Raw genomic sequence first — 24,794 nt, forward strand, 5'->3', positions numbered from 1 at the left:
GCTCCTGAAGGGAAACTTCACAAAATTGTAGGGGGGCCCCCTATGACTGGGTCTTCTGAGTTTTTAGCTCTCAGACTTGTCCTCACGAAGCTCCAACAGTTCCTCAGCTACAGCCCAGGTTTCCCACCCCGCTTCTGGTCTCTGCTCTGCACAGTCGAGAGTCCCCGTATTCACTGGTCTGCTCTCCATTCTTGGGGATAGCCGTTTGCTCTGTGCCCTTGCTTCTCTAGCGGGTCCAGGAAAAGTTGTTGATTTTACAGCGTGTTCCGCTTTTTACTTCCTGTGAGGAAGGCTTGGCGACTTCCAAGCTTCTTCCGAATTTCCATCTCCAGTCCAGCCCTCGGGCCTGAGCGCCACCTCTGTGTGTACTGCCCCTCACCCCACTGCAGTCTTCACCTGGGTGTTCCCGTCACTTCAGCCTCAGCACTTCCAAGCTCATGTTTGCAAGCTCAGCTGAATTTATTATGTTCTCCCAGAAAATCCACGCCTCCTCCTACATTTCTTAGCAAATATACCATCGTCCACTTGGTTACTTAAGCCGGAAAACTGAGGAGGTCCTAGTCTCTTCCCTCTTCCTCATTCGCCAAGTTCATCAGATCCTCTGATTTTATCTTCAGTTTGTCTTTACCGCGGCCTCTCCTTTCCATCCTCACCGCCCTGGAGGCTCACTTTGGATCCGAATCGTCTCTGCTTGGATAGTGGCCTTGCTTCTCTTAGTAATCACCCTCCCTCCTGTCCCAACCTTGATGTCAGTGTGATCAACCTAAAATGTGCATTTCTTGGCAGAATATGCAGGAGATTTTGAGATCTGCCCTCTTCCCACTCACCTGGCCTCATTTCCTTTATTAAAACTGAATTATTTCCCCTTAAGCCTGTGTGTTTTTCATCTCTCTTCCATTGCACGTGCAATTTGGATCCCCCCCTCCCCACCCCACTTAATTCCCTGGGGAAACTCCTCTTTTACCTTCACAGGTCTTCTTTTTAAGGCTCTTCCTAAAACAAAACAACCTAATCAAAAAGTGGGCAAAAGATTTCAACAGAAAAAAATTTCTCCAAGGAAGACATACAAGCGGCCAAATGGTACATGAAAATATGCTCAATGTCAGTAATTCTTAGAGAAATGCAAATCAAAATTACACTGAGATATCACTTACCTCACATTAAAATGGCCAACATCAAAACGCCTATGAATAATAAATGCTGGAGAGAGTGGGGAGAAAATGGAACCCGCCTACACTACTGGTGGGAATGTAAACTGGTACAGTTACTATGGAGGATATGAAGTTTCCTTAAACAACTAAAAAGTATTTTTTACTTTGATCACTGGTATTTCCCCGGTGATCCAGTGGTTAAGAATCTGCCTGCCAATGCAGGGGATATGGGTTTGATTCCTGGTCTGGGAACTAAGATCCCAAATGCCACGGGGCAGCCAAGCCTGTGGGCCGCAGCTACTGAGCCTGTGCTCTAGAGCCTGTGCTCACGGTACAGCTAGAGAGAAAGCCTGTGTGCCATAACTCCTGAAGCTCCTGCGCCCTGCAGCCTGTGTCCTGCAACGAGAGAAGTCACTGCAGTGAAAAGCTGTGCATTGCAAGCAGAGAGTAGCGCCTGCTTGTCGCAACTAGAGAAAGCCTGCGTGTAGCAATGAACCCTCAGTGCAGCCAAAAATAAGAAATAAAAAGCAAGCAAACTAAAGATGAAGTTGCCATACGATCCTGCAATCCCACTTCTGGGCATATATCCAGAGAATACCATAATTTGAAAAGACACATAGACCCCAGTGTTCATTGCAGCACTGTTTACAGTAGCCAAGACGTGGAAGCAACCTAAATGTCCATCAGCAGATGAGTGGATAAGGAAGATTCAGTGCATACATATGATGGAAAGTGCGCCATAAAAAAGAAGGGAATAATACCATTTGTAGCAACATGAATGGACCTAGAGATTATCATACTAAGTGAAATAAATCAGATAGAAAGATAAATAGCACGTGATACCACTTATATGTGGAATCTAAAAAAAGAAAAAGATATAAATGAACTCATTTCCAAAACAGAAAGAGACTCAGTCATAGAAAACAAACTTACAGTTACCAAAGGGAAAAGGATGGGAGAGGGCTAAGTTAGGAGTTTGGGATTAACATATACACACTCCTATATATAAAATAGATAACCAACAAGGACCTACAGTATAGCACAGGGAACTATACTCAATGTTTTGTAATTACCTATTAACATAAGGGAAGAGAATCTGAAGAAGGAAAAATGTATACATATTTTTTCTTCTTCAGACTCTCAAATTCTTCATGTATATACATTATATATGAATATATGAATTGCTGGGCTGTACGCCTGAAACTACTGTTGCCAAGAAGAGAGAAAAAGGTTCTTCCTGACTCTCCGAGCTAATCCAGTCACTGCTTTATCACTGTCCAGATGCTTACATCTTTTGCATATTGCAAAATTACATGTTGTAATTGTCTTCCCAAGAGATTTCTACACCGGGCAACTTCTCCAAGGCAGTAGGCATTTAAGTCATCTTGGATCCTCAGCTTCTAATATATATTCTAATACTATCAGACAGTATTGATTGAGTGAATGTTGCTGAGTGTAGTTACCCTTCACTTCTTTCACCAAGACAGGGGCCTGCTGCCTCAGAAAGGGGATTTCCTTATTTCCCTTTAATGATTTTAGTTGGTCCCATTTTTCCTTAAAAATAGCTTAAACCAGGGAGAAACTAGCTATCACTTGAAAAAGTCCACTGCTCATAGAAGGCGCTGGCAGATTTATGTTTACATGATGAGGAGTTGAGCTAATTAACAGCTATTTAATTCTGAGCTTTACTGTAAGCGGATGTTGTGAATTTTTACACTAGCTTTAGGACTATGAATTCGAATTTTGAATAATTCCAGATCAATATGAACAATTAAATCACCATCACTCTAAGAGGAAATGAACTTCAGTTTTCAGGAGTGAAGAATAAAGGAAATGGGGAAGAGAAATCTATCCGAACAGAACTTTTTGTATGTTTAAGAAATAGCACATCTTTTAAAAATACTGTTCTACCCTTTTGAGTATATGCTGGGAATTTAAAGCTATACAGAAACATTCTTGGCTTGGTAGTCTCTTTTTTTTAAGTTAAAAGATTTCATATTTATTTAATTAAAAAAATTTTAATTGAAATATAATTGATTTACAATATTTTGTTTCAGGTGTACAACAAAGTGGTTCAGTTATACATATTTATATGTATTCAAATCTATATATTTTTAAAGATTCTTTTCCATTATAGTTTATTACAAGATATTGAATATAGTTCCCTGTGCTATACAGAAAATCATTGTTGTTTAAAGATTTTGTATTGAAAAGAATTACAAAGATTATGTTGATGTTACTGAATGCTTTGAATGACAGCAGGAAAACCTCTTGTGGGGAATTGATTTACTTTCTGGGGAGAGCTGGGTGTTGAGAAGGGATCGGCCAGTAGGTGGCAGCCTACACTTTGAAATGAGACCGTCCCTATTGAGGGTTTTAAATTCGACCAGAAGAGAGTTTGGATTGAGGGTTACTGACATAATAAATATTGTCAAGCTGAATACTACTTAATATTACAAATAAGAAATTGGCTCATTAGGGGCAATGCTATTAAAACAAACTAAGGGAGATAGAACTTAAAAAAATTTTTTTTTGGTATGCCATGTGGGATCTTATGTCCCTTATCAAGGATTGAGTCTGTGCCCCTTGCATTGGAAGGGCAGAGTCTTAACCCTGCAACCACCAGGGAAATCCTAAGAGAGAGCTGTTTTGTACCCCAGAAACCCAGATGAGTGCGAGTTTAGCATCACCAATCTGCATTTCTGCTTCCTGGTTCTTTGACAGAACAGAAAAAGAGTGCTTGGAAACACTTGAACATAGTAAAACATAACCTCATTAACACACGGCGGGTTTACCTTTTTATGTGAGATAACTCCTTGATGGCCAGTTCGATCCCTAGGTCAGGAAGATCCCCTGGAGAAGGAGATGGCAACCCACCCCAGGATCCTTGCCTGGGAAATCCCATGGACAGAGGAGCCTGGTGAGCTCCACTCTGTGGAGTCTCAGAGTCAGACACAGCTGGGTGACCAAGCATGCATGCATGGAGGTGAGAGAAGGAACAGCAGAGGACTTGCCAAATCCATTTACAGGCCTAACCATCTGCCTTTTCATGGGATTTGATGTTTTTCCATGACTATTCATTTCTGTCCACCTCGACTGTGGCTTGTAGCAGCATGGGAAAAGGAATATAATCACTCACTTGTTTTCTTATGTAAACTGCAGAGAAATTGTATAACCAGATGCTTTAAGACACTGAATTCGGGAAGGAAAACTAGGACAGGCATGGGGAGAAGGCGAGTTTTCTTCTGTCATCTGCCAGTATTTGGAAATTGACTTTGAGCTGCAGCATACTTGTCAGTAAAGTGAAAGGAGAGCATGTGTTTAGGTATTCTTTTATCTTTTTTAGAAAGAGGAACACATTTGCTTTAGGCTTTAATTTCTTTTACATTAAGAGGTTTTATGAGTATAATAATTATGCCATCTTAGAACTGTGGTCTGCTTTGGGCACTTAATTCTCTCTTTTTAATATTGTTGGGGTATTGTTGATCTACAATGTTGTATCAGTTTCAGGTGTACAGCAAAGTGATTCAGTTATACATACACATATATTCATTATTTTTCAGATTCTGTCCCCATGTTAGTATTACAGAATATTGGATAAAGCTTCCTGTGCTATACAATACCTTGTTGATTATCTGCTTTAATAGAGAGTAGTTATGTATTTCTTAATTTTCTCTTAAAGAGTCCCCTTTCCAGTATAAGTTTTAAATGTGGAGGCTGAAGGCAGAGTCTTTTGACATGTCTCATACTTGTACCTGAAATAGGAAATTAGCATCTGCAGCAGGAAAAAGTGAGCTTACATTATATGTTGCTCCTGCAAAGAGAGGGTTACTCGAATGATGACCATTCTCTTGGATCCCGTGTCAAATTCCACTGAAGAAACGGAGTCTGTGAGATGGGGTTTGGCCTCTGGCCAGTTAAAACTAATTTTGCTGGGGAAAAAAATAATTTGGTAAACCAATGACAATTCTTTGGGAATATGGACTACCTGACTTATCTCTGCGGTTGAAGTATATACATTTAAGACTTCAGGACAGACTGAATACCAGATTTAGATTGTAAGGTATCTTAACTGTTTCATGAATTTGGAGCAAAAACAAGAATTCATAAGATGGTGTAAACTTTTTTTTTTTTCTAATATGCTTAAAAAACTATTTTAAAAGGATTGCTAGTAGTTGTGCTTTTCTTCCTTCCTAGAAGTCAGGCACTTCACATTGCTCCTGCTATTATAAGGCCCCTTTGTTTACTAAAAGCACACATGTAGACGAATTAGTTAAAGAACATGTCAAAATGCCTTTCTTTTTATCCAGTTGAAGGAGTTATCCTCAAAAATGGGATGAATGTATTATTAGCATATACTTTACTTGTATTAGTTTCCTTTACATATTTCTTTAGTGTCTTTTTGTAAATTTTTATTAAAGAAAAATATATTAGAATTGGTACAGTCACTGTATTTCAACTTCTCAAACTGAGTATCATCACAGTCACCATGATGACCAGTGACTTAACAAATAACATTTAAGAGATTTAGATATTTAATCTATTTTGTAGGGTATTAGTGTGTGTATGTGCTCAGTCGCTAAGTCGTGTCTGGTTCTTTTGCAGCCCCGTGGACGGTAGCCCACCAGGCTCCTCTGTCCGTGGGATTTCCCAGGCAAGAATACTGGGAATGGGTTGCCATTTCATTCTCCAAGGGATCGTCCTGACCCAGGGATTGGACTCTTGTCCAGGCAGATTGCTTACCACTAAGCTGCCAGGGAAGGCTATGGCGTATTAGAACTGGAGGGAAATTGAGTATATATCTAGGAATTCTCAGCTAGGGTGGCTTTGCCCTCCTGGGGGCATTTGGCCACATCTAGAGAGACATTTTTGGTTGTCGCATCTGGGGATTGCCACTATACGAAGCGGGTAGGGGTCGGGAATGCTGATAATCATCTCCTGGGGCAGAAGGCAACCGTCTAAACAGAGAATGATTTGACCCCAAATGGCAAAGCTCTGAGTTGAGAAACCTTGATCCGGCCCTTCTTCACATTACGCAGAGACTGAAGTTCTGAGAGCTTAGATGCTGTTACCAAGTTGCCCAGGGCAAGTGGGGGAACCAGAGCCAGAACGCAGTTCTGAGCTCTTGGTTCTACATTGTTTTTTGTTTTTATTTATAAATTATTTATAAATGAGCAACTCATTGATACAGAAAAGCATGAGAAATATAGGGAATTGATAAGGAATTTTAATAAACAAAGCTTAAGGGTTTGGATTGTTCATGGGATCAGAAGCAGCTAGTCATCAGTAGTCGGTATTAAAAAGTTTTAATGACATTTTTTGTGACTCTTGTGGACAAATTTTTTAATGCATTAAGCTGTTCTGAGGTGGCAGCTGGTGCTTTAATGTTTTTTTTTTTTTATCTTAGTTGATTAAACAATAAATGTTAGAACTGCCAGCAGGTGTTCTCTTTGACATTTTCAGCATCAGGTGTAATGCCCTTAAGCCAGTTTTTCTCAACATTGTTGACAATGGCAGGCTTTTAAAATGATCAGATGTGAGCACCATCAGGGGCTTAGGAGATGGGCTTAGACTAAAGTAGACCAGGAAAAATGGGAATAGCGGTCATTATTGTCAGAAAGGATAAACTTGATTCATATATCTTTTTAAACATCATCATTAAAATTTTTGAAAAATGAAAGTATATCAAGGACAACTTAGATTAAAAGAGAGTAAAAAGTCTTGTTTTATATTTTCACTGTCAAGTATGATATATCTCATTTGTCCATCTATTATCAGGGATAATGTTACTACGTAGCTTCCTAAATCTGGTGCTAGGTCTTATGAAAATTCTTTTCTAGACTAGTACTTTTTTTTTTTTTTTTTTTTTTTAGTTTTTGGGCATGCTGAGAGGCATGTGGGCTCTTAGTCTCCTGACCAGGGATTGAACCCAAGGCCCCCACATTGGAACCGTGCAGTCTTAACCACTGGGCCACCAGAGAAGCCCCGAGGCTGGTACTTTGAACAGAGGGGAAAACACAAACTTCTTTCTTCAGCATGTCATATTTCCTGGGTTAGAATGTGCTTGGTATTTTTAATTGTTTTAGTTGGGACAGCTTACTTCCTAATTTTTACACATTACAACCAGCAGTTTTTTTTAACTTCATTTTTCATGGTTTCAGAATTGCTGCTCATTTGACTCAAGTCTAATTTTTGAATTATAAGGCTTCATTTTAGATCCCAGATATGAATCCCAGATTCATTTCATTCCCAGGGAATGAAAGAGGACCAGTAATGATTTTTATATGGGCAGTTCAGATTGCTCTGTATCTGGGAATCCATGGCTTTTCCCACCCTCTTTTATTCGTCTTAAGGAAACAGATCACAAACCCATTTCTTTCTTCTAAGAACGCTCTTTCTTCTAAAAGTAGTGTGCCCGGTGGCCGTGGCAGCTTAACTTTGACACGCTGTGATGTGGAGTTGTTTGTTGTCACTTACCTGTCTCAGAAGGTTTGAATTTAAATGTGTAGGTGGTTACATGGCTAGACAGTCTGTGCTTCAATTCTAAATCGAAATTCCACTGGTTAGCACCTTGCATGGAGAGGGCAATGGCACCCCACTCCAGTACTCTTGCCTGGAAAATCCCATGGACGGAGGAGCCTGGTAGGCTGCAGTCCATGGGGTCGCTAGGAGTCTGACACGACTGAGTGACTTCACTTTCACTTTTCACTTTCATGCATTGGAGAAGAAAATGGCAACCCACTCCAGTGTTCTTGCCTGGAGAATCCCAGGGACGGGGGAGCCTGGTAGGCTGCTGTCTGTGGGGTCGCACAGAGTCGGATACAACTGAAGGGACTTAGCAGCAGCAGCAGCACCTCCCATGCAGTTACAAAGTCATGGAACAATTAAATGCCAACTTTCTAGTCAAGTTGGGAGTAGCCAGTAAAAGCAGCCCTGCATGGAGAACAAATATTTATGTCATCTACAAGATCCTTATAGAGTGAGACCTTCTATGGCAAGTCAGAGATGATGGGAGCCCAGTGCTTTGTTTTCTGTTCCTAGTGTGTGTCTCCATGGCTTTGATTGGCAAATAGGATGAGGGATCAGTTAGGTAAAGGTTGGTGAGTGTCATGTGCTAAGGAATCACTTGGGAAACCTGTTGGACAAAAAGTTTTTGGTTTCTGACTGAGCAGCTGTACCCAAAGGCAGCTTCAGCAGTGAAATGCCTGACCTTCTCCAGGGGCATCCTGCCAGCCCTCTCCCCTCCAAGGGCCTCTGGTTACCAGCCAGAAGTGGTGGCATTGGGGAATCTTAAAATTAGCCAAAAGGTTCTTTTCCTGTAGTTTTGGCTTCTGGACACTTAAGCACTGTTGGTAATAAGGGATTTCTCCTCATCTCTGTTTCTGGGCAGGCTGCTCCTTTTCACCCTCCTCTTTTTTCTCTTCCCGTCACTGCCGGCTTGGAGTGCAGCAGAAACAAAGAAGCTAATTTCTCAGCCAAAAGGGAACACACACAAACAGTACTGTGTGCTAGATTAATCAAGACCCTATAGGTGCTGAACTTGATCACTTTGTTCTTTGAAAATGGAAAGGTTCCTCAAAACTCAAGAAGAAAACCGTTATATAACTTTGCTGCTGCTGCTGCTGCTGCTAAGTCGCTTCAGTCGTGTCCGACTCTGTGCGACCCCATAGATGGGCAGCCCACCAGGCTCCCCCGTCCCTGGGATTCTCCAGGCAAGAACACTGGAGTGGGTTGCCATTTCTTTCTCCAATACATGAAAGTGAAAAGTGAAAGTGAAGTCGCTCAGTCGTGTCCGACTCTTAGTGACCCCATGGACTGAAGCCTACCAGGCTCCTCCATCCATGGGATTTTCCAGGCAAGAGTACTGGAGTCGGGTGCCATTGCCTTCTCCTTATATGACTTTAGGAAGATGTTGTTTCATTCATCAGAAGGAGAGAGGAACATGTGAAATGGCATAAACCCATACTATCTACTCAAATCTAAATTAAACACCAATAAACTAAAGGGAAAAGTTCCATGGCCTTCTGAACAAATTCCTGAGTCCAATAGGGCAACTTAGTCATTTGCCCAAAGAAGGTACCTTTTCCATTGTTAAATGTTCTACTGAGTTTCTGCCCAGGGACCTTCTAGTTTTTGATTATTCTGTGTATATATGTGTGTACATATGTATCTCAAGGCTATGACTCCGCTTACAGTGTTTAACCTTTATACAAAAAGAGAAAAGTTGGATGTGGTGGCATGCAATTATTGCACTGGCCATGTTCTTTTATTTTTTTATTTTTTATTTTTTTATTTTTTATTTTATTTATTTTTTTTTAATTTCAGGTATACACGTGCTCCCCATCCTGAACCCTCCTCCCTCCCCCCTCCCCATACCATCCCCCTGGGCCGTCCCAGCGCACCAGCAGGCAGAAGGCAGCTCACTACTCAGCTTTAGCTCCCACTAACACTTAAGGATTTCAGTTAAGTGAAATTTCGGTAAAATTTGTTCCCAGTGTTTCCAGGCTGGGCGATCCTGTATTATTGTTTGGTCACTAAGTCGTGTCTGACTCTTTATGACCCCATGGACACACCAGGCTTCCCTGTCCTTCATTATCCCCCGAAGTTTGCTCAGACTGGTGTCCATCGAGTTGGTGATGCCATCCAGCCATCTCATCCTCTGTCATCCCCTTCTCCTCCTGCCCCCAATCCCTCCCAGCATCAGGGTCTTTTCCCATGAGTCGGCTCTTCACATCAGGTGACCAAAGTATTGGAGCTTCAACATCAGTCCTTCCAATGAATATTCAGGATTGACTTTCTTTAGGATTGACTGGTTTGATCTCCTTGCAGTCCAGGGGACTCTCAAGAGTCTTCTCCAACACCACAGTTCAAAAGTATCAATTCTTCAGTGCTCAGCCTTCCTTAGGTGATTCATTTTTACTAAGGGAGCAGTAGCCAAGTGAATGAGAAATCTTTCACAGTTTATACTTCCTGGTGGCCATGGAGTGCTACTGTTGTCAACTATGTCTATCCACTTCCCATTGTCTCAGAAAAGTCTCTGTGGTCCAGATTTATAGGATCAGAGAACAGACATGGTACTTAAGATAAGCTGTAGATGGCTTTCAGTGGGAGAGGGTTTTAACATACTAGTATTTCCTTGCTGCAAGTCCCCTTCTGGTTTGATCTGTGTCTCTTTGTGGATTCTCATGGGGTCTCAGTTCAACTGCAAGACCCTTTCGTCCTTACTTTCAGCAGGAGTGCTAAGGGCTCAGGCCCAGTTGTTAGGCTTTGATGTGGTTTCTCTTTTCCTCTGGGGGAGTCTCTCTGGTGGAGGCTTCAGCAGTTGGTCACTGTCTTGCCTTGCCTGTCCCCTTCTCGCCCCCTCTGTGTGCACAGCTGTAAGTGGACCAGTGTCCAGCCTCTGGAGAACAGCCAAAGGAAGGAAATGAAGAGGCCTCTGTTGATGGTTTCAGTGACATGGATCTCTGGTCCCTGACTTTGCTAGCATGGGGGTCTCAGGGGTGCTCAAGGCGACTTTGATCTTCATCACTTCCTCCAAATTATCTCCTGCCTACATAGAATCTAAGTAAAAATGATGTGCTAGCTATGGGAGTGTAAGATCAAGACAAGCCACCTGCCTTTAGTCTCTAATTAGAATGCTTCTTCTGTGTTCCTCCCGTGTAGATATTCTGGGGCCTCTGCTGCCTGGCAACTCCAGCAGTTTCTTTGTTTAGGTCAGTTTTATAATTTCTGCAGAACTGAAAGATTGCCACTCAAAATAGCCCCAGGTAAGTTCAAGCATGTGATAGCCTTGTTAGGCCAAGTAATGGATAATGAAGGCAGAGACTGGCTGAATTACACTTAATGGAGAAAGACTGGCACTGACTATTATCATTGCCACATTGACTAATGGGCACAGGAAATAGATGGTTAATATTAATGTGTCATCTGACAGGTAGAAAACACATCCTCAAACTTTGTCTTAGGCTGAGGCACTTCTTTCAGATTTCCTTGGATTACTCAGGTTATTTTCCTGGGTACAGAGACCAATGCACTAGGTCCGTAAGCTTGTTGGAGATGCATCTTAGGAGGGTCGATGCCTTTCAGTGGCATGGTGCTTATGTGGGATAAGTATCAGACATAGGTCTCCAGGTGACCATACCATTCACTACCCAGCACTGATGCTCAACGGCGCCCGTAGGTTGCAATTCTGATACTTCTGTTTCACCCCAGAGATTGTGAGTCAGTGGTCTGGGGTGTGGCCAGGGTGTTGGGAGTTTTCACAGGTCCCCAGGTGATTCAAATGTGCAGCCAAGTTTGAGAACTCCTGTTCCAAAAGGTACTAAAAATTTTCAACATGTAGTCTCTGCCTTTTAGGACATCCAGTAAACTTGGTCTGCCAAAGCATCGCCTCCATAGTGAGTAAAATAACAGTGTAAGAATGAAATAACAATATGAAATGATGGAAGACATGCCTCGAAACTTTCCTTTTAGTCCAAAATGTACATGACAGAGGGTGAATGAAATTGTGTGCTGAGAATTTTGGTGGAAAATGGCAGCTGAGTCTTCTGGAAAAAGAGCGGGATATAGATATCGACATTCATTCCCTTCTTAATTCCCACTAATATGTCAAGTGATCTTCTTTTGTAAGGGGCTAAATTCATAAGGATGGGGACAGTGGGACTGGAGACAACATGAATGGCAACTCATTCCAGTATTCTTGCCTGAGAATCCCATGGGCAAAGGAGCCTGGCGGGCTACAGTCCATGGGGTTGCAAAGAGTCAGACATGAGTGACCAACTAACTGAGCAGCACAGTTTCAGAAAAATTTGATTTCAAATTAATGTTGTTGAATGTATTGGTTTAATGTTCTCTGTGTAAGAAATTATCTATGCTTAAAAAATAGGGATATTGCTAGTTTTATAAAACTTCTGTCTGTACAAATTCAAGTAACATTAGAATGCAAATTTAAGTTAACGTTTGATGTCTTTTTTATTTAAAAAGTGTTGACATATTTTGAATCCTGTTGTAAAAAATGTGGATGACATAGTTAAATTGATTGTTTAGGATCTAATGCTGGCCACAGGCTTGGGGACACTGAGGCATAAAGGTGGGAAGAGCAAGAGCAGGATGATTGCTGATTACAGAGGTTCTTAAGTTTTAGTGCACATCAGAGTCACCTGGAAGGCTTGCTCCATCACAGATTACTGATGCTACCCCCAGAGTTTCTGATTGAGTAGGTCTTACATGGGGCCCAAGCATTTTTTACTTCCAGCAAGTCTGCAGATGCTGCTGCTGGTGGTCCAGGAACTGTAGTTTGAGAACCACGGAGTCTGCCTGAGAGGTAATGAACGTCTGACCTGTGGCAGTGGAGGAAAGGTGGAGCCAGGAAGGGGTGAGTGAAGAATCATTTGGGCAGACCAAGAGGACGCATGATGTTTTGCAGGTGGAGGCAGATGGAAAGTAAAGGATTGAGGGCAGTTGTCAGGGGGTAAATATTGAAATATTGACCATGAAGTTTCCATTGGGTATGCAGTTAGGAGGCCCTCCATGACTTGTGACCTACAAAATAAAATAATTTTCATGGAAGAGTGGGGTCAGAAACAGATTAGATGGCTAACGTTTTGAGGAGATGTGATTATCCTGTAAGAGTGTATAGAATATAGATTTCTTTAATTCTGAAACATTGGATTGTCCTCTGTACCATCGCTTATTTTAGCTGGCCATCTGGTTTGGACCAAACTAAAAGCTTCATCAAATTGCACATTGTGATACTTGCTAACTTTCCCCCTGACCTCTTATTTAAAAATGGATCTGATGTTTAAAAGGTTTATTTCAAATAAACCAGTTTATTTCAAGTGAAACTCATGCTTCTGAATGTATGTGTGTTGGTTTTAAATCAGTGTGGCAACTATTTCTCTTTCATTTCGTTACGTGTAGTGACTTTCAGGCTGCCACTTGGATCCTGCTCTGTGGATTCTTGAAACAAGCCAAATCGAAAACTTCAGCTATGGAGTTCTTTTTTCTTTTCCAATTATTTTTTCATTGGAGTACAGTTGATTTACAGTTTTGTGTTAGTTTCAGAGTTATCGAGTTCTGATGGTTTTATATTGGGGTTTCTCTCACTACTGTCCCTACTGTGACTGTTAGAATCCACTCCCTCCTTCCTTCTCTTTCCTTTTTTAAAAATTTAAAAAATTGAAATGTAGTTGATTTATTGGGTTTCCCAGGTGGCAGAGTGGTAAAGAATCTGCCTGCCAATGCAGGAGATGCAAGAGACTCAGGTTTGGTCCCTGGGTTGGGGTGATCCCCTGGAGTAGGAAATGACAACCCTGAAAAATTCCATGGACAGAGGAGCCGGTGGGCTTCAGTCCAGGGGGTTGCAAAGAGTCGGACATGACTGAGAACAAGTTCATTTATAACGTGTTAGTTTCTGGTATATAGCAAAGTGATTCAGTTTTTTTATATATATATACATGTTCTTTTCCGTTATGGTTTGTCACAGGACGTTGAACGTGTCCCTGTGCTGTACAGTAGGACCTTGTTGTTTATTCATTCTGCACGTACTAGTTTGCATCTCCTAACCCCATACTCCCAGTCCATCCCTACCCCCCACCCCTTGGCAACCATAAGTCTGTCCTCTATGCCCATAAGTCTGTTTCTGTTGTGGATAAGTTCATTTGTATCATATTTTAGATTCCACATATAAGTGATATCATATGGTATTCGTCTTTGTCTGACTTACTTCACTTAGTATGATCATCTCTAGCACCATCCATGTTGCTGCAAATGGTGTTATTTCATTCTTTTTTATACATCCTCCTTATGTCTGATCTGAATGATTGCAATCTTTGTCTGGAGTCTGTTCTTACTCTCCTCCCTACTCTATTTTGTGTTATATACATCAGTGAGATTAATTTTTCCACAGTACAGCTCTGATCATGATACTTTCTTGCTTAAAATATTCCTCCTGTTGAATGGTAAAGTCCAGTTTCCCTAGCCTGTGTTTAAGACTGTAAGGTGGTCTGGCTTTGATTTTTCTTTCCAGCTTTGGCCCCCCCCGCCCCACCACACTCTTGGCTGCATCCACTCTGTTTCAAGCTGCCCTTTTGTGTATATGGTGTTATTTCTGCACCTCAAAAAGTCCTCCCCTGCTTCAACTCTGACCCTACCCCTGACCCAGTTCTTCTTTTTCAGCCTTTGCCATCTCAAAGTAATTTCTCTTGATTCTTCTATTTCCATCCAACATTGCATCCATAACTCATATGCTTATTTTGTCCCATGTTTTACTTATATTTACAGTTCATCTTCTTATCTCCCATGAGGCCCAGAATAGTGCCAAGCATGGAAATTGGTTGAATGAATGCAAGAGTGGGCAGCTGGTTGTCAAGACTTAGTGCGAACAAAGTGATGATTCATTTAACTGCCACAGCAGGAGAATTACCTATTAGGAATGACTTCTAATGGGATTTTATTTTTATAGCTGCTGTGAGGAGGGCTTAAGGGACTTCCTTAAGGACAGTTTGTCAGCTTCGTCAGATCTTTCTTCCATCAGAAATCTTTTTTATTTAACTTAATTCTTACTTTTTGATTGTGTCCTAGGTAGTTCAGTGAGCTGAATACTATTCTGATGCATGTGGGTTGTCACTATATTATATTATGCCATTTATGGCATGCTTATTAAGTATTGCCTGATGACCCATATTTATGTATATGTGACACATGTACATGTATATTTATTTTATCTGAAATTCATTTGGTGACCAGCTGTGTTTTTCCACATGGTGGTTATTAATTAGGTGAACTAATGGGTTCACTAGTCTCTGTAATGATCACCAGGAATGTTCTCCTTTGCTGAAAAATCAATTTTTATTGGAGTATAGTTACATTACAATTTGTGTTAGTTTCTGCTGTACAGCAAAGGGAATCAGCTGTGTGTATCCATATATCCCCCTTTTTTGGATTTCCTTCCCACTTAGGTCACCACGGAGTAGAGGTCCCTGTGCTGTGCAGGAGGCTCTCATGTTTCCTATCTTATGCATAGTGTCAGTCGTGTATACATGTCAAGCCCAATCTCCCAATTCATCCCACACCCACTTCTCACCTTGGTATCCATATATTTGTTCTCTTTGTCTGTGTCTCTATTACTGCTTTGCAGATAAGATAAATCTTTACAGTTTTTCTAGATTCCGCATGTATGCATTAATATATGGTATTTGTTTTTCTCTTTCTGACTTACTTCACAGTCTCTAGGTCCATCCACGTCTCTGCAAATGGCCCAGTTTTGTTCCCTTTTATGGCTGAGTAATATTCCCTTGTATATATGTACTTCATCTTTATTCCTCTGTTGATGGACATTTAGGTTGCTTGCATGTCCTGACTATTGTAAACAGTGCTGTAATGAATAGTGGGGTGCATTTATCTTTTTGATTTGTGGCTTTCTCTGGGTGTTTGCCCAGAACTGGAATTTCTGGGGCATATGGTAGTTCTATTTTTAGTTTTTAAAGGAACTTCCATATGGTTCTCTGTAGTGGCTGTTCCACTTTTTGATAAATTCCATTGATGTTTTCTGATTCTACTTTTATTTTCTCTCTGAAGTGTGAACTGGAAAAGTGCTGTAAACAAGTACTTAGACTGTACAAGTACCATGTAGAATTTTTTTGTTATCATTTATTTTAGAGAAAAAAATACAGCTAGCAAAGGAAATGATAATGCTATAGGTTATAAAAATTATGAAACATTTCAGATTTAGAAGAGAATGATATCATTAAATCTTCAAAACTAACTTCCTTTTGACTGAGCATCAAGCACTTGGGCCTTATAGACTGTTTTACTTTGGGGACCACGTTATGGATTGTAATTTATGGTGTCTGTGTTTCACTCTGCCTGAATATGGACTTTGAGTTATATCTCTAGCCCTGTGACTCACAGATACTTATACTTTAAAAAGGGCTGATAGAGTTAGTGAATGTTATTTATTTTCTGGTTAAAACTGGTCCTTCATTCTCTTGAGCTTTATTTTATTAATAGCTCTTCAGTTTGGACTTAGAATTGGTTTAATGTCAACTTTCTCCTATTTACAAAGGGGAAAGCTCATTTATTTTTCATGCTTCTTTGTCGTGTTGTTCCCTCTGCTTCTGAGAAAAGGGCACCAGCCTATTTAGACAGGGACGTTTCGGCTATTTATAAAGTGAAGCAGGTTAATTGAAATTGACAGCTTGGTAATGTCCTCCGTGGCTTATGACGCACATGGATGATGTTGGTGTGCCGTGTGGCCTTCTAGGCAGGAATCTGCCGGAGGAATGTGTGTGCTTTGAGCTCTGGTTTTGACGTAGGTACTGGGTACGGATATGTTTTAGGAAACATCTTATTTCCATATAAATGAAGGAAGATTAAAAAAAGCTTTTTTTTTTTCTAAGATGGTTTTCCCTGAAATTCCAGCTGCTATCACAAGGATGATGAAAATATTTCTTTTGCTTTTCTGGAAAAACAACTTTAGTTATTATTCATGCATAGTGAAGTCATTATAGGTTTATTCAGAAATACATTTTGTATTCATTCATTGAAATCTTTTTTCCAGCATCAGCTATGTGTACATTTTTTTGAAAAAATATGCATTTTTGTATGCATTTCTCTAAAAAACACTCTAGGCTCTCAATAAGTTTTAGATAGCTTCACTTAATATATTTGTATAGTTTCATCAATAAGTATGTCCATTTGATTATCAGAAAAAGAAGAACCAAATAGGTCGTTTTCTTTCTTACACGATGGAACTCTGGTTCTTCTTCTGAGACATAATAAAACATCAGTTTGACTAAAATGAGTTTTTGTGTTTTTCTTTCCATGTGTCACTTAAAGAAGAGTCTTACTTAACCTTGCTGCTGCTGCTAAGTTGCTTCAGTCATGTCCGACTCTGTGCGACCCCATAGACTGCAGCCCACAAGGCTCCCCTGTCTCTGGGATTCTCCAGGCAAGAACACTGGAGTGGGTTGCCATTTCCTTCTCCAATGCATGAAAGTGAAAAGTGAAAGTGAAGTCACTCAGTCGTGTCTGACTCTCAGCGACCCCATAGACTGCAGCCTACCAGGCCCCTCCATCCATGGGATTTTCCAGGCAAGAGTACTGGAGTGGGGTGCCATTGCCTTCTCCGAACCTTAGAGGGTTGTATAGTACCTATTCCCCTAAAACCCAGGCATTCAGATTACATTTGTTTAGATTTAGTTTCATGAAAGACAAGGTGATTTTGTTAGTGGGAAATGGGTCTCCTTAAATCACACTGATCATGCTCAGAAACAAAGTTTCAGCTTACACATAAGTGTTAAAATATCAGTGGTTGATATTACACTTATACTTGGTCCCCTATGGGCCTGTAGCCCTCATCAAAGTCAGTGTTGGGAGATTCCTGCAGATGCCCAGGGCTCTGGGGTACTGAGTTGGTTCTGTTTTGCCAGGGTCATGTGGTTAACTCTGTGGATCATGTAAGGAAGGGTGTTACTCAAATGCCAGGTGAGCAGCACAGAGTTCGGGACCAGACCTTGGTTTGCTCATGCCGTCAGGATAGAATTGCAGTCTATCAGAATCAGCTGGCCCTCGTTTCCAGGCAGTGTCTTAGAATGCTTTGGTCGCCTGGGGCTCAGTCCTTAACTTGCATAGTCTCCAGGCTTCTGCGTTTATACAGCTGCAGCCGCAGAGCATCTGTTCCTCCATCCAGGAGCTACCCTTGATTGGCAGCCCTTCATTCCCACTCCTAAGATATCTTCTTTGTTGTTGTTGTTATTGTTATTTTTTAATGGAAATATAGATGACGTGCAATATTATGTGAGTTTTATGAAATGATCACCACCGTCACTTTGATCACTGTGACCATTTTGACCATCTCTACTCCTGGGATATATCTCGCTTGTGGAAGGTTAGTGGCTGGGCCTCTTGTGTGTAGTGCTTCTGAGGTGGCTCAGTGGTAAAGAATCCTCCTGCAGTGCAGGAGATGCAAGAGAGGCAGGTTCAGTCCCTGGGTTGGGAAGATCCTCTGGAGGAGGAAATGGTAACCCGCTCCAGTATTCTTGCCTGGAGAATCCCATGGACAGAGGAGCCTGGTGGGTAACAGTCCACGGGGTTGCAAAGAGTTGGACACGTCTGAGTGACTGAACATACACGGGTTTGCATGTATAGCCCTCCTCTGCCTAATGGTAAACCTCTGTCTTTGATGAAGGTGGGTGCCGGCCTCCTGCTGTGCCTATTCGTGGTCTTGCTAATGGAACAAGATTGTGATTTCTAGGTTACAGTTGCTTGTCACAACTCTGCTACCATGACTGGCCTTCCTTCCTTGCCCTTCTACAGCCATCACCCCACATGGAGAGAGTACTCATTGTAGAGTGACTCCAAGCGCCCTTGACTTCGCCTGCCATGCTGAGTAGGCTCCTCCAGCTGGTGGTCTGGGGGTCTTGAAGACTGCTTATGGGCCCCTGTGCCTCAGTGCCAGCCCTTAGGATCTCTCTGCTCCCACTTGCCTCTCCTCTCACAATGCTTAAATCCCATTGATTTTCTAGTGTCACGCAGACATTTTCTCCATTTTATTTTCATTACCACTGTCCTGATAATATTTTACATTCTTAAAATACTTCTGGTTTGCAAAGGACTTGTACATGCCTATTGTGTTTGATTCTGAGTGGTAGGCAGGTTAGTGATTTTTATCCTAATTTTATGAACGAAGAGACTGAAGCCCAGTCTAAGATCACACACTCAGAAAGTGGTAGAACCACATCTAAACCTGTGAGTTCTGACCCAAAGCCCACATTTTTGACTATACTACTCACTAATATATATGGGTCAGGAAGATCCCTTGGAGACAGAAATGGCCATGCATTCCAGTATTCTTGCCTGGGAAATCCCTTGACAGAGAAGCCTGGCAGGCTACAGTTGGTGGGGTTGCAAAGAGTTGGACATGACTAAGCTACTGAGCACTTCCCATCTTTAGCTGCCATTACTCTCTAGTCTCTTTGTACTTTGTCTGCCTTGGTTCACTTCCCAACTCTGAATTTGCACATTATTTCTTGCCTCTGTGTCTTTGATAGCTGTTCCTTCTTCACTGTGCCTAGTGAGATTCTGCCCATTTATTCAGTGCCCAGTTTCAGCACATTCTCTTTCATGAAACTTGGCAGGATTCCTCCAGGCCTGAAAGAATCTCTTCTTCCCCCTCCTCTAATAACATTTTATTTTTGTATCTCTTTCCTGTATCATAGTTATTTATATTTGTCCTATCTCCTTTTTACCTTGTAGGTTGTTTGAATATTTAAATGTTTAACATTCTTTAAATGGTATCTCAGCTCTATCATTTATCGTACCTTGTATATGGCCAAGTATATATTGTATGAATGTTTATTCCACTGGGGAAAAACATATTATATCAAGTAATACATTCCCTGGGTCAGAGTTGGAGTTCTGATGGTGTCAGAAGGATGCAGGGCTTGATAGTACCTTGCCACATCTATCTAATAACTTAGTTATTAGATGTCAGAAAGATGCAGGGCTTGAATAGTACCTTGCCACATCTATCTAATAACTTAGTTAAATTTGAGGTACCTCCCTTTGTTAGTATATTCTCAGTTTATCATATTTCATAGGTATCCTAGCTCATTTATTAAAGAGCTTATCTAACTTGCAACAAATCGAGCACATTGTTCATCTTTAAAAAATTTTTTTTAATTGATGTATAGTTGATTCCCAATGTTGGGCTAATTGTTGCTGTATGCAAAGTGATTCAGTTATACATGTATATATATATACACACATATGTATATGTGTGTGTATATATATACACACACACACACACCTTTTTTAAAAATATTCTTTTCCATTATGATTTATCTTAAAATTTCATGTCAATGTTCCATATTTTTAGTAGTCTCCAACTGGTTATTGCTATTATTGCATTTCTTGGAAAACAAAAGATCCAACTTCTGAGTCCCAAAGTCATTTTTATTTTGCCCTTTAAGATTTCATTATCATTCATTAAAAAGTAAAAAAATTCTTTTTAAGGTTTATGCTCAGCTTCCAAGAGCATAGCAAGTAGGAAATGTTGAATTTAATAAACATTTTTGAATAACTCCATCATAATTAAGATCATGTGAACTGTGATTGACATACTCAGTTGGAGATATTTAGTTGAATCTAAACTGATATGAGGACTTTCCCTGAAATCTCCCTTATATCTGAATTTTCCTTATATCTACTACTACTACTAAGTCTCTTCAGTTGTGTCCGACTCTGTGTGACCCCATAGACAGCAGCCCACCAGGCTCCTCCGTCCCTGGGATTCTCCAGGCAAGAACACTGGAGTGGGTTGCCATTTCCTTCTCCAATGCATGAAAGTGAAAAGTGAAAGTGAAGTTGCTCAGTCATGTCTGACTCTTAGCGACACCATGGACTGGGGTCCTCCGTTCCATGGGATTTTCCAGGCAAGAGTATTGGAGTGGGGTGCCATTGCCTTCTCTGTCCTTATATCTAAGTACATGGAAATTATATCCAATTTAATGTAGATATAAGTATAACTTTACTCACAGTAACATTTTAGTTTTATGCACAAGTTTGTAGATCTCATTGAATAAACTGTGAACTTCCAGATGTTCAAGCTGGTTTTAGAAAAGGCAAAGGAACCAAAGATCAAATTGCTAACACCTGCTAGATCATTGAAAAAACAAAAGAGTTCCAGAAAAACATCTATTTCTGCTTTATTGACAATGGTAAAGCCTTTGACTGTGTGGATCATGATAAACTGTGGAAAATTCTGAAAGAGATGGGAATACCACACCACCTCACCTGCCTCTTGAGAAACCTGTATGCAGGTCAGGAAGCAACAGCTAGAACTAGACTTGGAACAACAGACTGGTTCCAAATAGGAAAAGGAGTACATCAAGGCTGTATATTGTCACCCTGCTTATTTAATTTCTATGCAGAGTACATCATGAGAAACTCTGGGCTGGAAGAAGCACAAGCTGGAATCAAGATTGCTGGGAGAAATATCAATAACCTCAGATATGCAGATGACACCACCCTTATGGCAGAGAGTGAAGAAGAACTAAAGAGCCTCTTGATGAAAGTGAAAGAGGAGAGTGAAAAAGTTGGCTTAAAGCTCAACATTCAGAAAACTAAGATCATGGCATCTGGTCCCATCACTTTATGGCAAATAGATGGGGAAACAGTGGAAACAGTGGCTGACTTTATTTTTGGGGCTCCAAAATCACTGCAGATGGTGATTGCAGCCGTGAAATTAAAAGACACTTGCTCCTTGGAAGGACAGTTATGACCAACCTGCTGCTGCTAAGTCACTTCAGTTGTGTCCGATTCTGTGCGACCCCATAGATGGCAGCCCACAGGCTTCCCCGTCCCTGGGATTCTCCAGGCAAGAACACTGGAGTGGGTTGCCATTTCCTTCTCCGATGCATGAAAGTAAAAGTGAAAGTGAAGTCTCTCAGTCGTGTCCGACTCTTAGCGACCCCATGGACTTCAGCCTACTAGGCTCCTCCATCCATGGATTTTCCAGGCAAGAGTACTGGAGTGGGGTGCCATTGCCTTCTCCTAGACAGCATATTGAAAAGCAGAGACATTACTTTGCCAACAAAGGTCCGTCTAGTCAAGGCTATGGTTTTTCCAGTAGTCATGTATGGATGTGAGAGTTGGACTATAAATAAAGCTGAGCGCAGAATAATTGATGGTTTTGAACTGTGGTGTTGGAGAAGACTCTTGAGAGTCCCTTGGACTGCAAGGAGATCCAATCAGTCCATCCTAAAGGAGATCAGTCCTGGGTGTTCATTGGAAGGATTGATGTTGAAGCTGAAACTCAAATACTTCGGCTACCTGGTGCGGAGAGCTGACTCATTTGAAAAGACCCTGACGCTGGAAAGATTGAGGATGGGAGCAGAAGGGTACAACAGAGGATGAGATGGTTGGATGGCATCACCAACTCAATGGACATGAGTTTGGGTAAACTCTGGGAGTTGGTGATGGACAGGGAGACCTGGAATGCTGCAGTTCATGAGGTCGCAAAGAGTTGGACACAACTGAGCGACTGAACTGAACTGAACATATAGATTTCATACTGCCTTTTCAGGATAGAAAGGCATATACATTTATGCACAGTAATTGTGCTATATTGCAATGCAATTAATTATTGACTCAAAGTTTTAAGCACCTCTTTTAAAGGTTCTTGTAAAGAAATTCTCATGTGGTTTCTTGATCATTGTTAAAATCACTGCTTTAAAGATGCTTTTTATTTGCCTTTGTTGTTGGTAAGTAGATTACATGCTGATGGCTTAAACCTGCTATTTTATTTGCTTTAGTTTTTGGAGAAACATCAGGGAATTTGAGGACATTGTTTATAAAGAATTTTTCCATTCAGATTAAATATTCAGGACTATTTTGCCTCTGTGACTGTGGTGCCAGATCATTAAGTTCTAATTTGATATATTTTAGCATTGATGAGTTGAGTAATTTGCAACAGCCAATTTAGGAAAGAAACTTCTCTAATAGAATAGAACAAATCTTCATAAAGGAATCAAGGCTACACTTAAATCAAGACTCAGTTTCCTTTTTTTGAAGATGTGGAGCTGGTGAGAAGATATTCAGCAGTGGTAGGATTGGATAATTCTGTAATTCGTTTTCCTGCTTTCTGCCCCTTTCATTTGTTGCTATTCTTTAGTCGCTAAGTTGTATCTGACTCCTTTGCAACCCACTGGAGAAGACTCTTGAGAGTCCCTTGGACTGCAAGGAGATCCAACCAGTCCATTCTGAAGGGGATCAGCCCTGGGATTTCTTTGGAAGGAATGATGCTAAAGCTGAAACTCCAGTACTTTGGCCACCTCATGCGAAGAGTTGACTCATTGGAAAAGACTGATGCTGGGAGGGATTGGGGGCAGGAGGAGAAGGGGACGACAGAGGATGAGATGGCTGGATGGCATCACTGACTCGATGGACGTGAGTCTGAGTGAACTCCGGGAGTTGGTGATGGACAGGGAGGCCTAGAGTGCTGCAATTCATGGGGTTGCAAAGAGTCGGACACGACTAAGTAACTGAACTGAACTGAACTGAGACTGTAGCCCACCAGGCTCCTGTCCATGGGATTTTCTAGGCAAGAATATGGGAGTGGGTAGCCATTCCCTTCTTCAGGGGATCTTCCCAACCCAGGGATTGAACCTGCATCTCCTGCATTGGCAGGCAACTATACTCCAATAAGAGGTCTAAAAATAGAGTAAAAGTGATTGGAGTTAAGATAAAAAAAAATAAAATTTAAAAGCTTTAGTATCAGTGATAATCTGAAAAAATAATATAAGCACAGCATCTGAATCACCTGCTATGTGACCAGATATTGCCGTGTGATAAAACTGGCGTTTGTGTTGCCTGTGTTTGTGCTATGTGAATGCCAGCTACTTCACAGTGTCTGAAATATATGACGTGTTCGCTGAGATTCAGATAGCAAACTGTGCTAATATTAATAGCATCCCTGTGTGCCATACCCAGAGGAACTAGCATTATAGCAATAACACATCCAAGTCACGGACAGATGAATTTCACAGATTCCATTTAACTTTCAACAGTTCATTAGTAGTTAGTATATCAATAAGTAAACACTGAAGAATTTCTATACCTGACTCCAGTAGTAATTGAATATTTACACATTTGATAAGGATTTCAACGTGGTTGTGATACCAACTTTATTTCAAAGTACCTTCCTTAAATTTAGCATTCAAGGAATGCTGTGGGTGTTTTTTTCTTCTTTTTTTAGTATGAGGTCTGATTATCAGTTGTCAAAGAAAGCCATGAGGTTACATATATATATATATATATGTATGTGTATATATATATATATATATATATAGTGAATTTAAGTGAAAAGGCATTTTTAGTTTTATGCACGAATTTGTGGATTTCATTGAATGAACTGTGAACTTTCAGATATTCATTAGATGTTCATTTTAATCATTTCAGATGTTCATCATTTCAGATGTTCATTTTAATCATTCATTAGAATGATTAAAAAAATGAAGATTATATATAGAATCTGATCTGATGCTACATTGCTACAGTAGAAAATTATTATTTTTATACTTCCATTATTTGTTATACTTCAGTTTTGCTGTTAACTTGAATTTAATTGGTTATCAGGTGTTTATTTTTTTGTATTTAAGATTTTTGCCTTTTTCTTTTAATAAGGGTAATACATGCTGAAATTAATTTTGTTTGTATTAAAATGTATTAAAATTGATTTAAGTTGACATTAGAAGTGCAAGAGAATATCTTTCCCTTAAAAGTTATCCATCTAGTACTTCGTTTGAGAAATCGTGGTCTCTGATATTGAACGTTATTATATCTCAAACATAGTGGCTCATCCCGACCAGATGTTCCCTATTTCAGTTTCTGTTCATTCATTTTATAATTTCCCCAAATTTTGGCCATCGTTTCTCATTTTAATGTTATTTTCGTCATTCAGTTTTTTCATTTATAACATATTTTAAAAATGTTATATGTTAAAGACTATATAAGGCACTAGAGATGACTGGAGATAGTTCTCTTCTTTATGCCTGGGTGAGTCTGTAGTCCCTTCACTGTCACATTTCCCATTATTTGAATGAAAAATTTCATGTATGTATTATTACACATAGATTTCAACTA

General features: G+C 40.5%; 1 protein-coding gene across 6 annotated transcripts in view; it reads left to right on the top strand.

The window, feature by feature from the left end:
• Positions 1 to 24,794, top strand: part of BCKDHB (branched chain keto acid dehydrogenase E1 subunit beta) — a 331,336-nt gene that overhangs the window by 14,589 nt on the left and 291,953 nt on the right. Inside the window, exon 4 of one of the 6 annotated variants that reach the window (XM_086316305.1) lies at positions 21,083 to 23,410. The exons of the other annotated variants lie outside the window; for them this stretch is intronic. Within the exon in view, the coding sequence (XP_086172431.1) occupies positions 21,083 to 21,432 (350 nt within the window). The 3' untranslated portion in view covers positions 21,433 to 23,410. Of the gene's footprint in view, positions 1 to 21,082; positions 23,411 to 24,794 lie in introns of those variants that run through there. 6 annotated transcript variants of the gene reach the window in all.

The sequence above is a fragment of the Bos grunniens genome, chromosome 9, assembly GCF_055505025.1.
Source record: "Bos grunniens cultivar Pamir isolate PY7600 chromosome 9, Bosgru_T2T1.0, whole genome shotgun sequence".
Classification (NCBI taxonomy): Eukaryota; Metazoa; Chordata; class Mammalia; order Artiodactyla; family Bovidae; genus Bos; species Bos grunniens.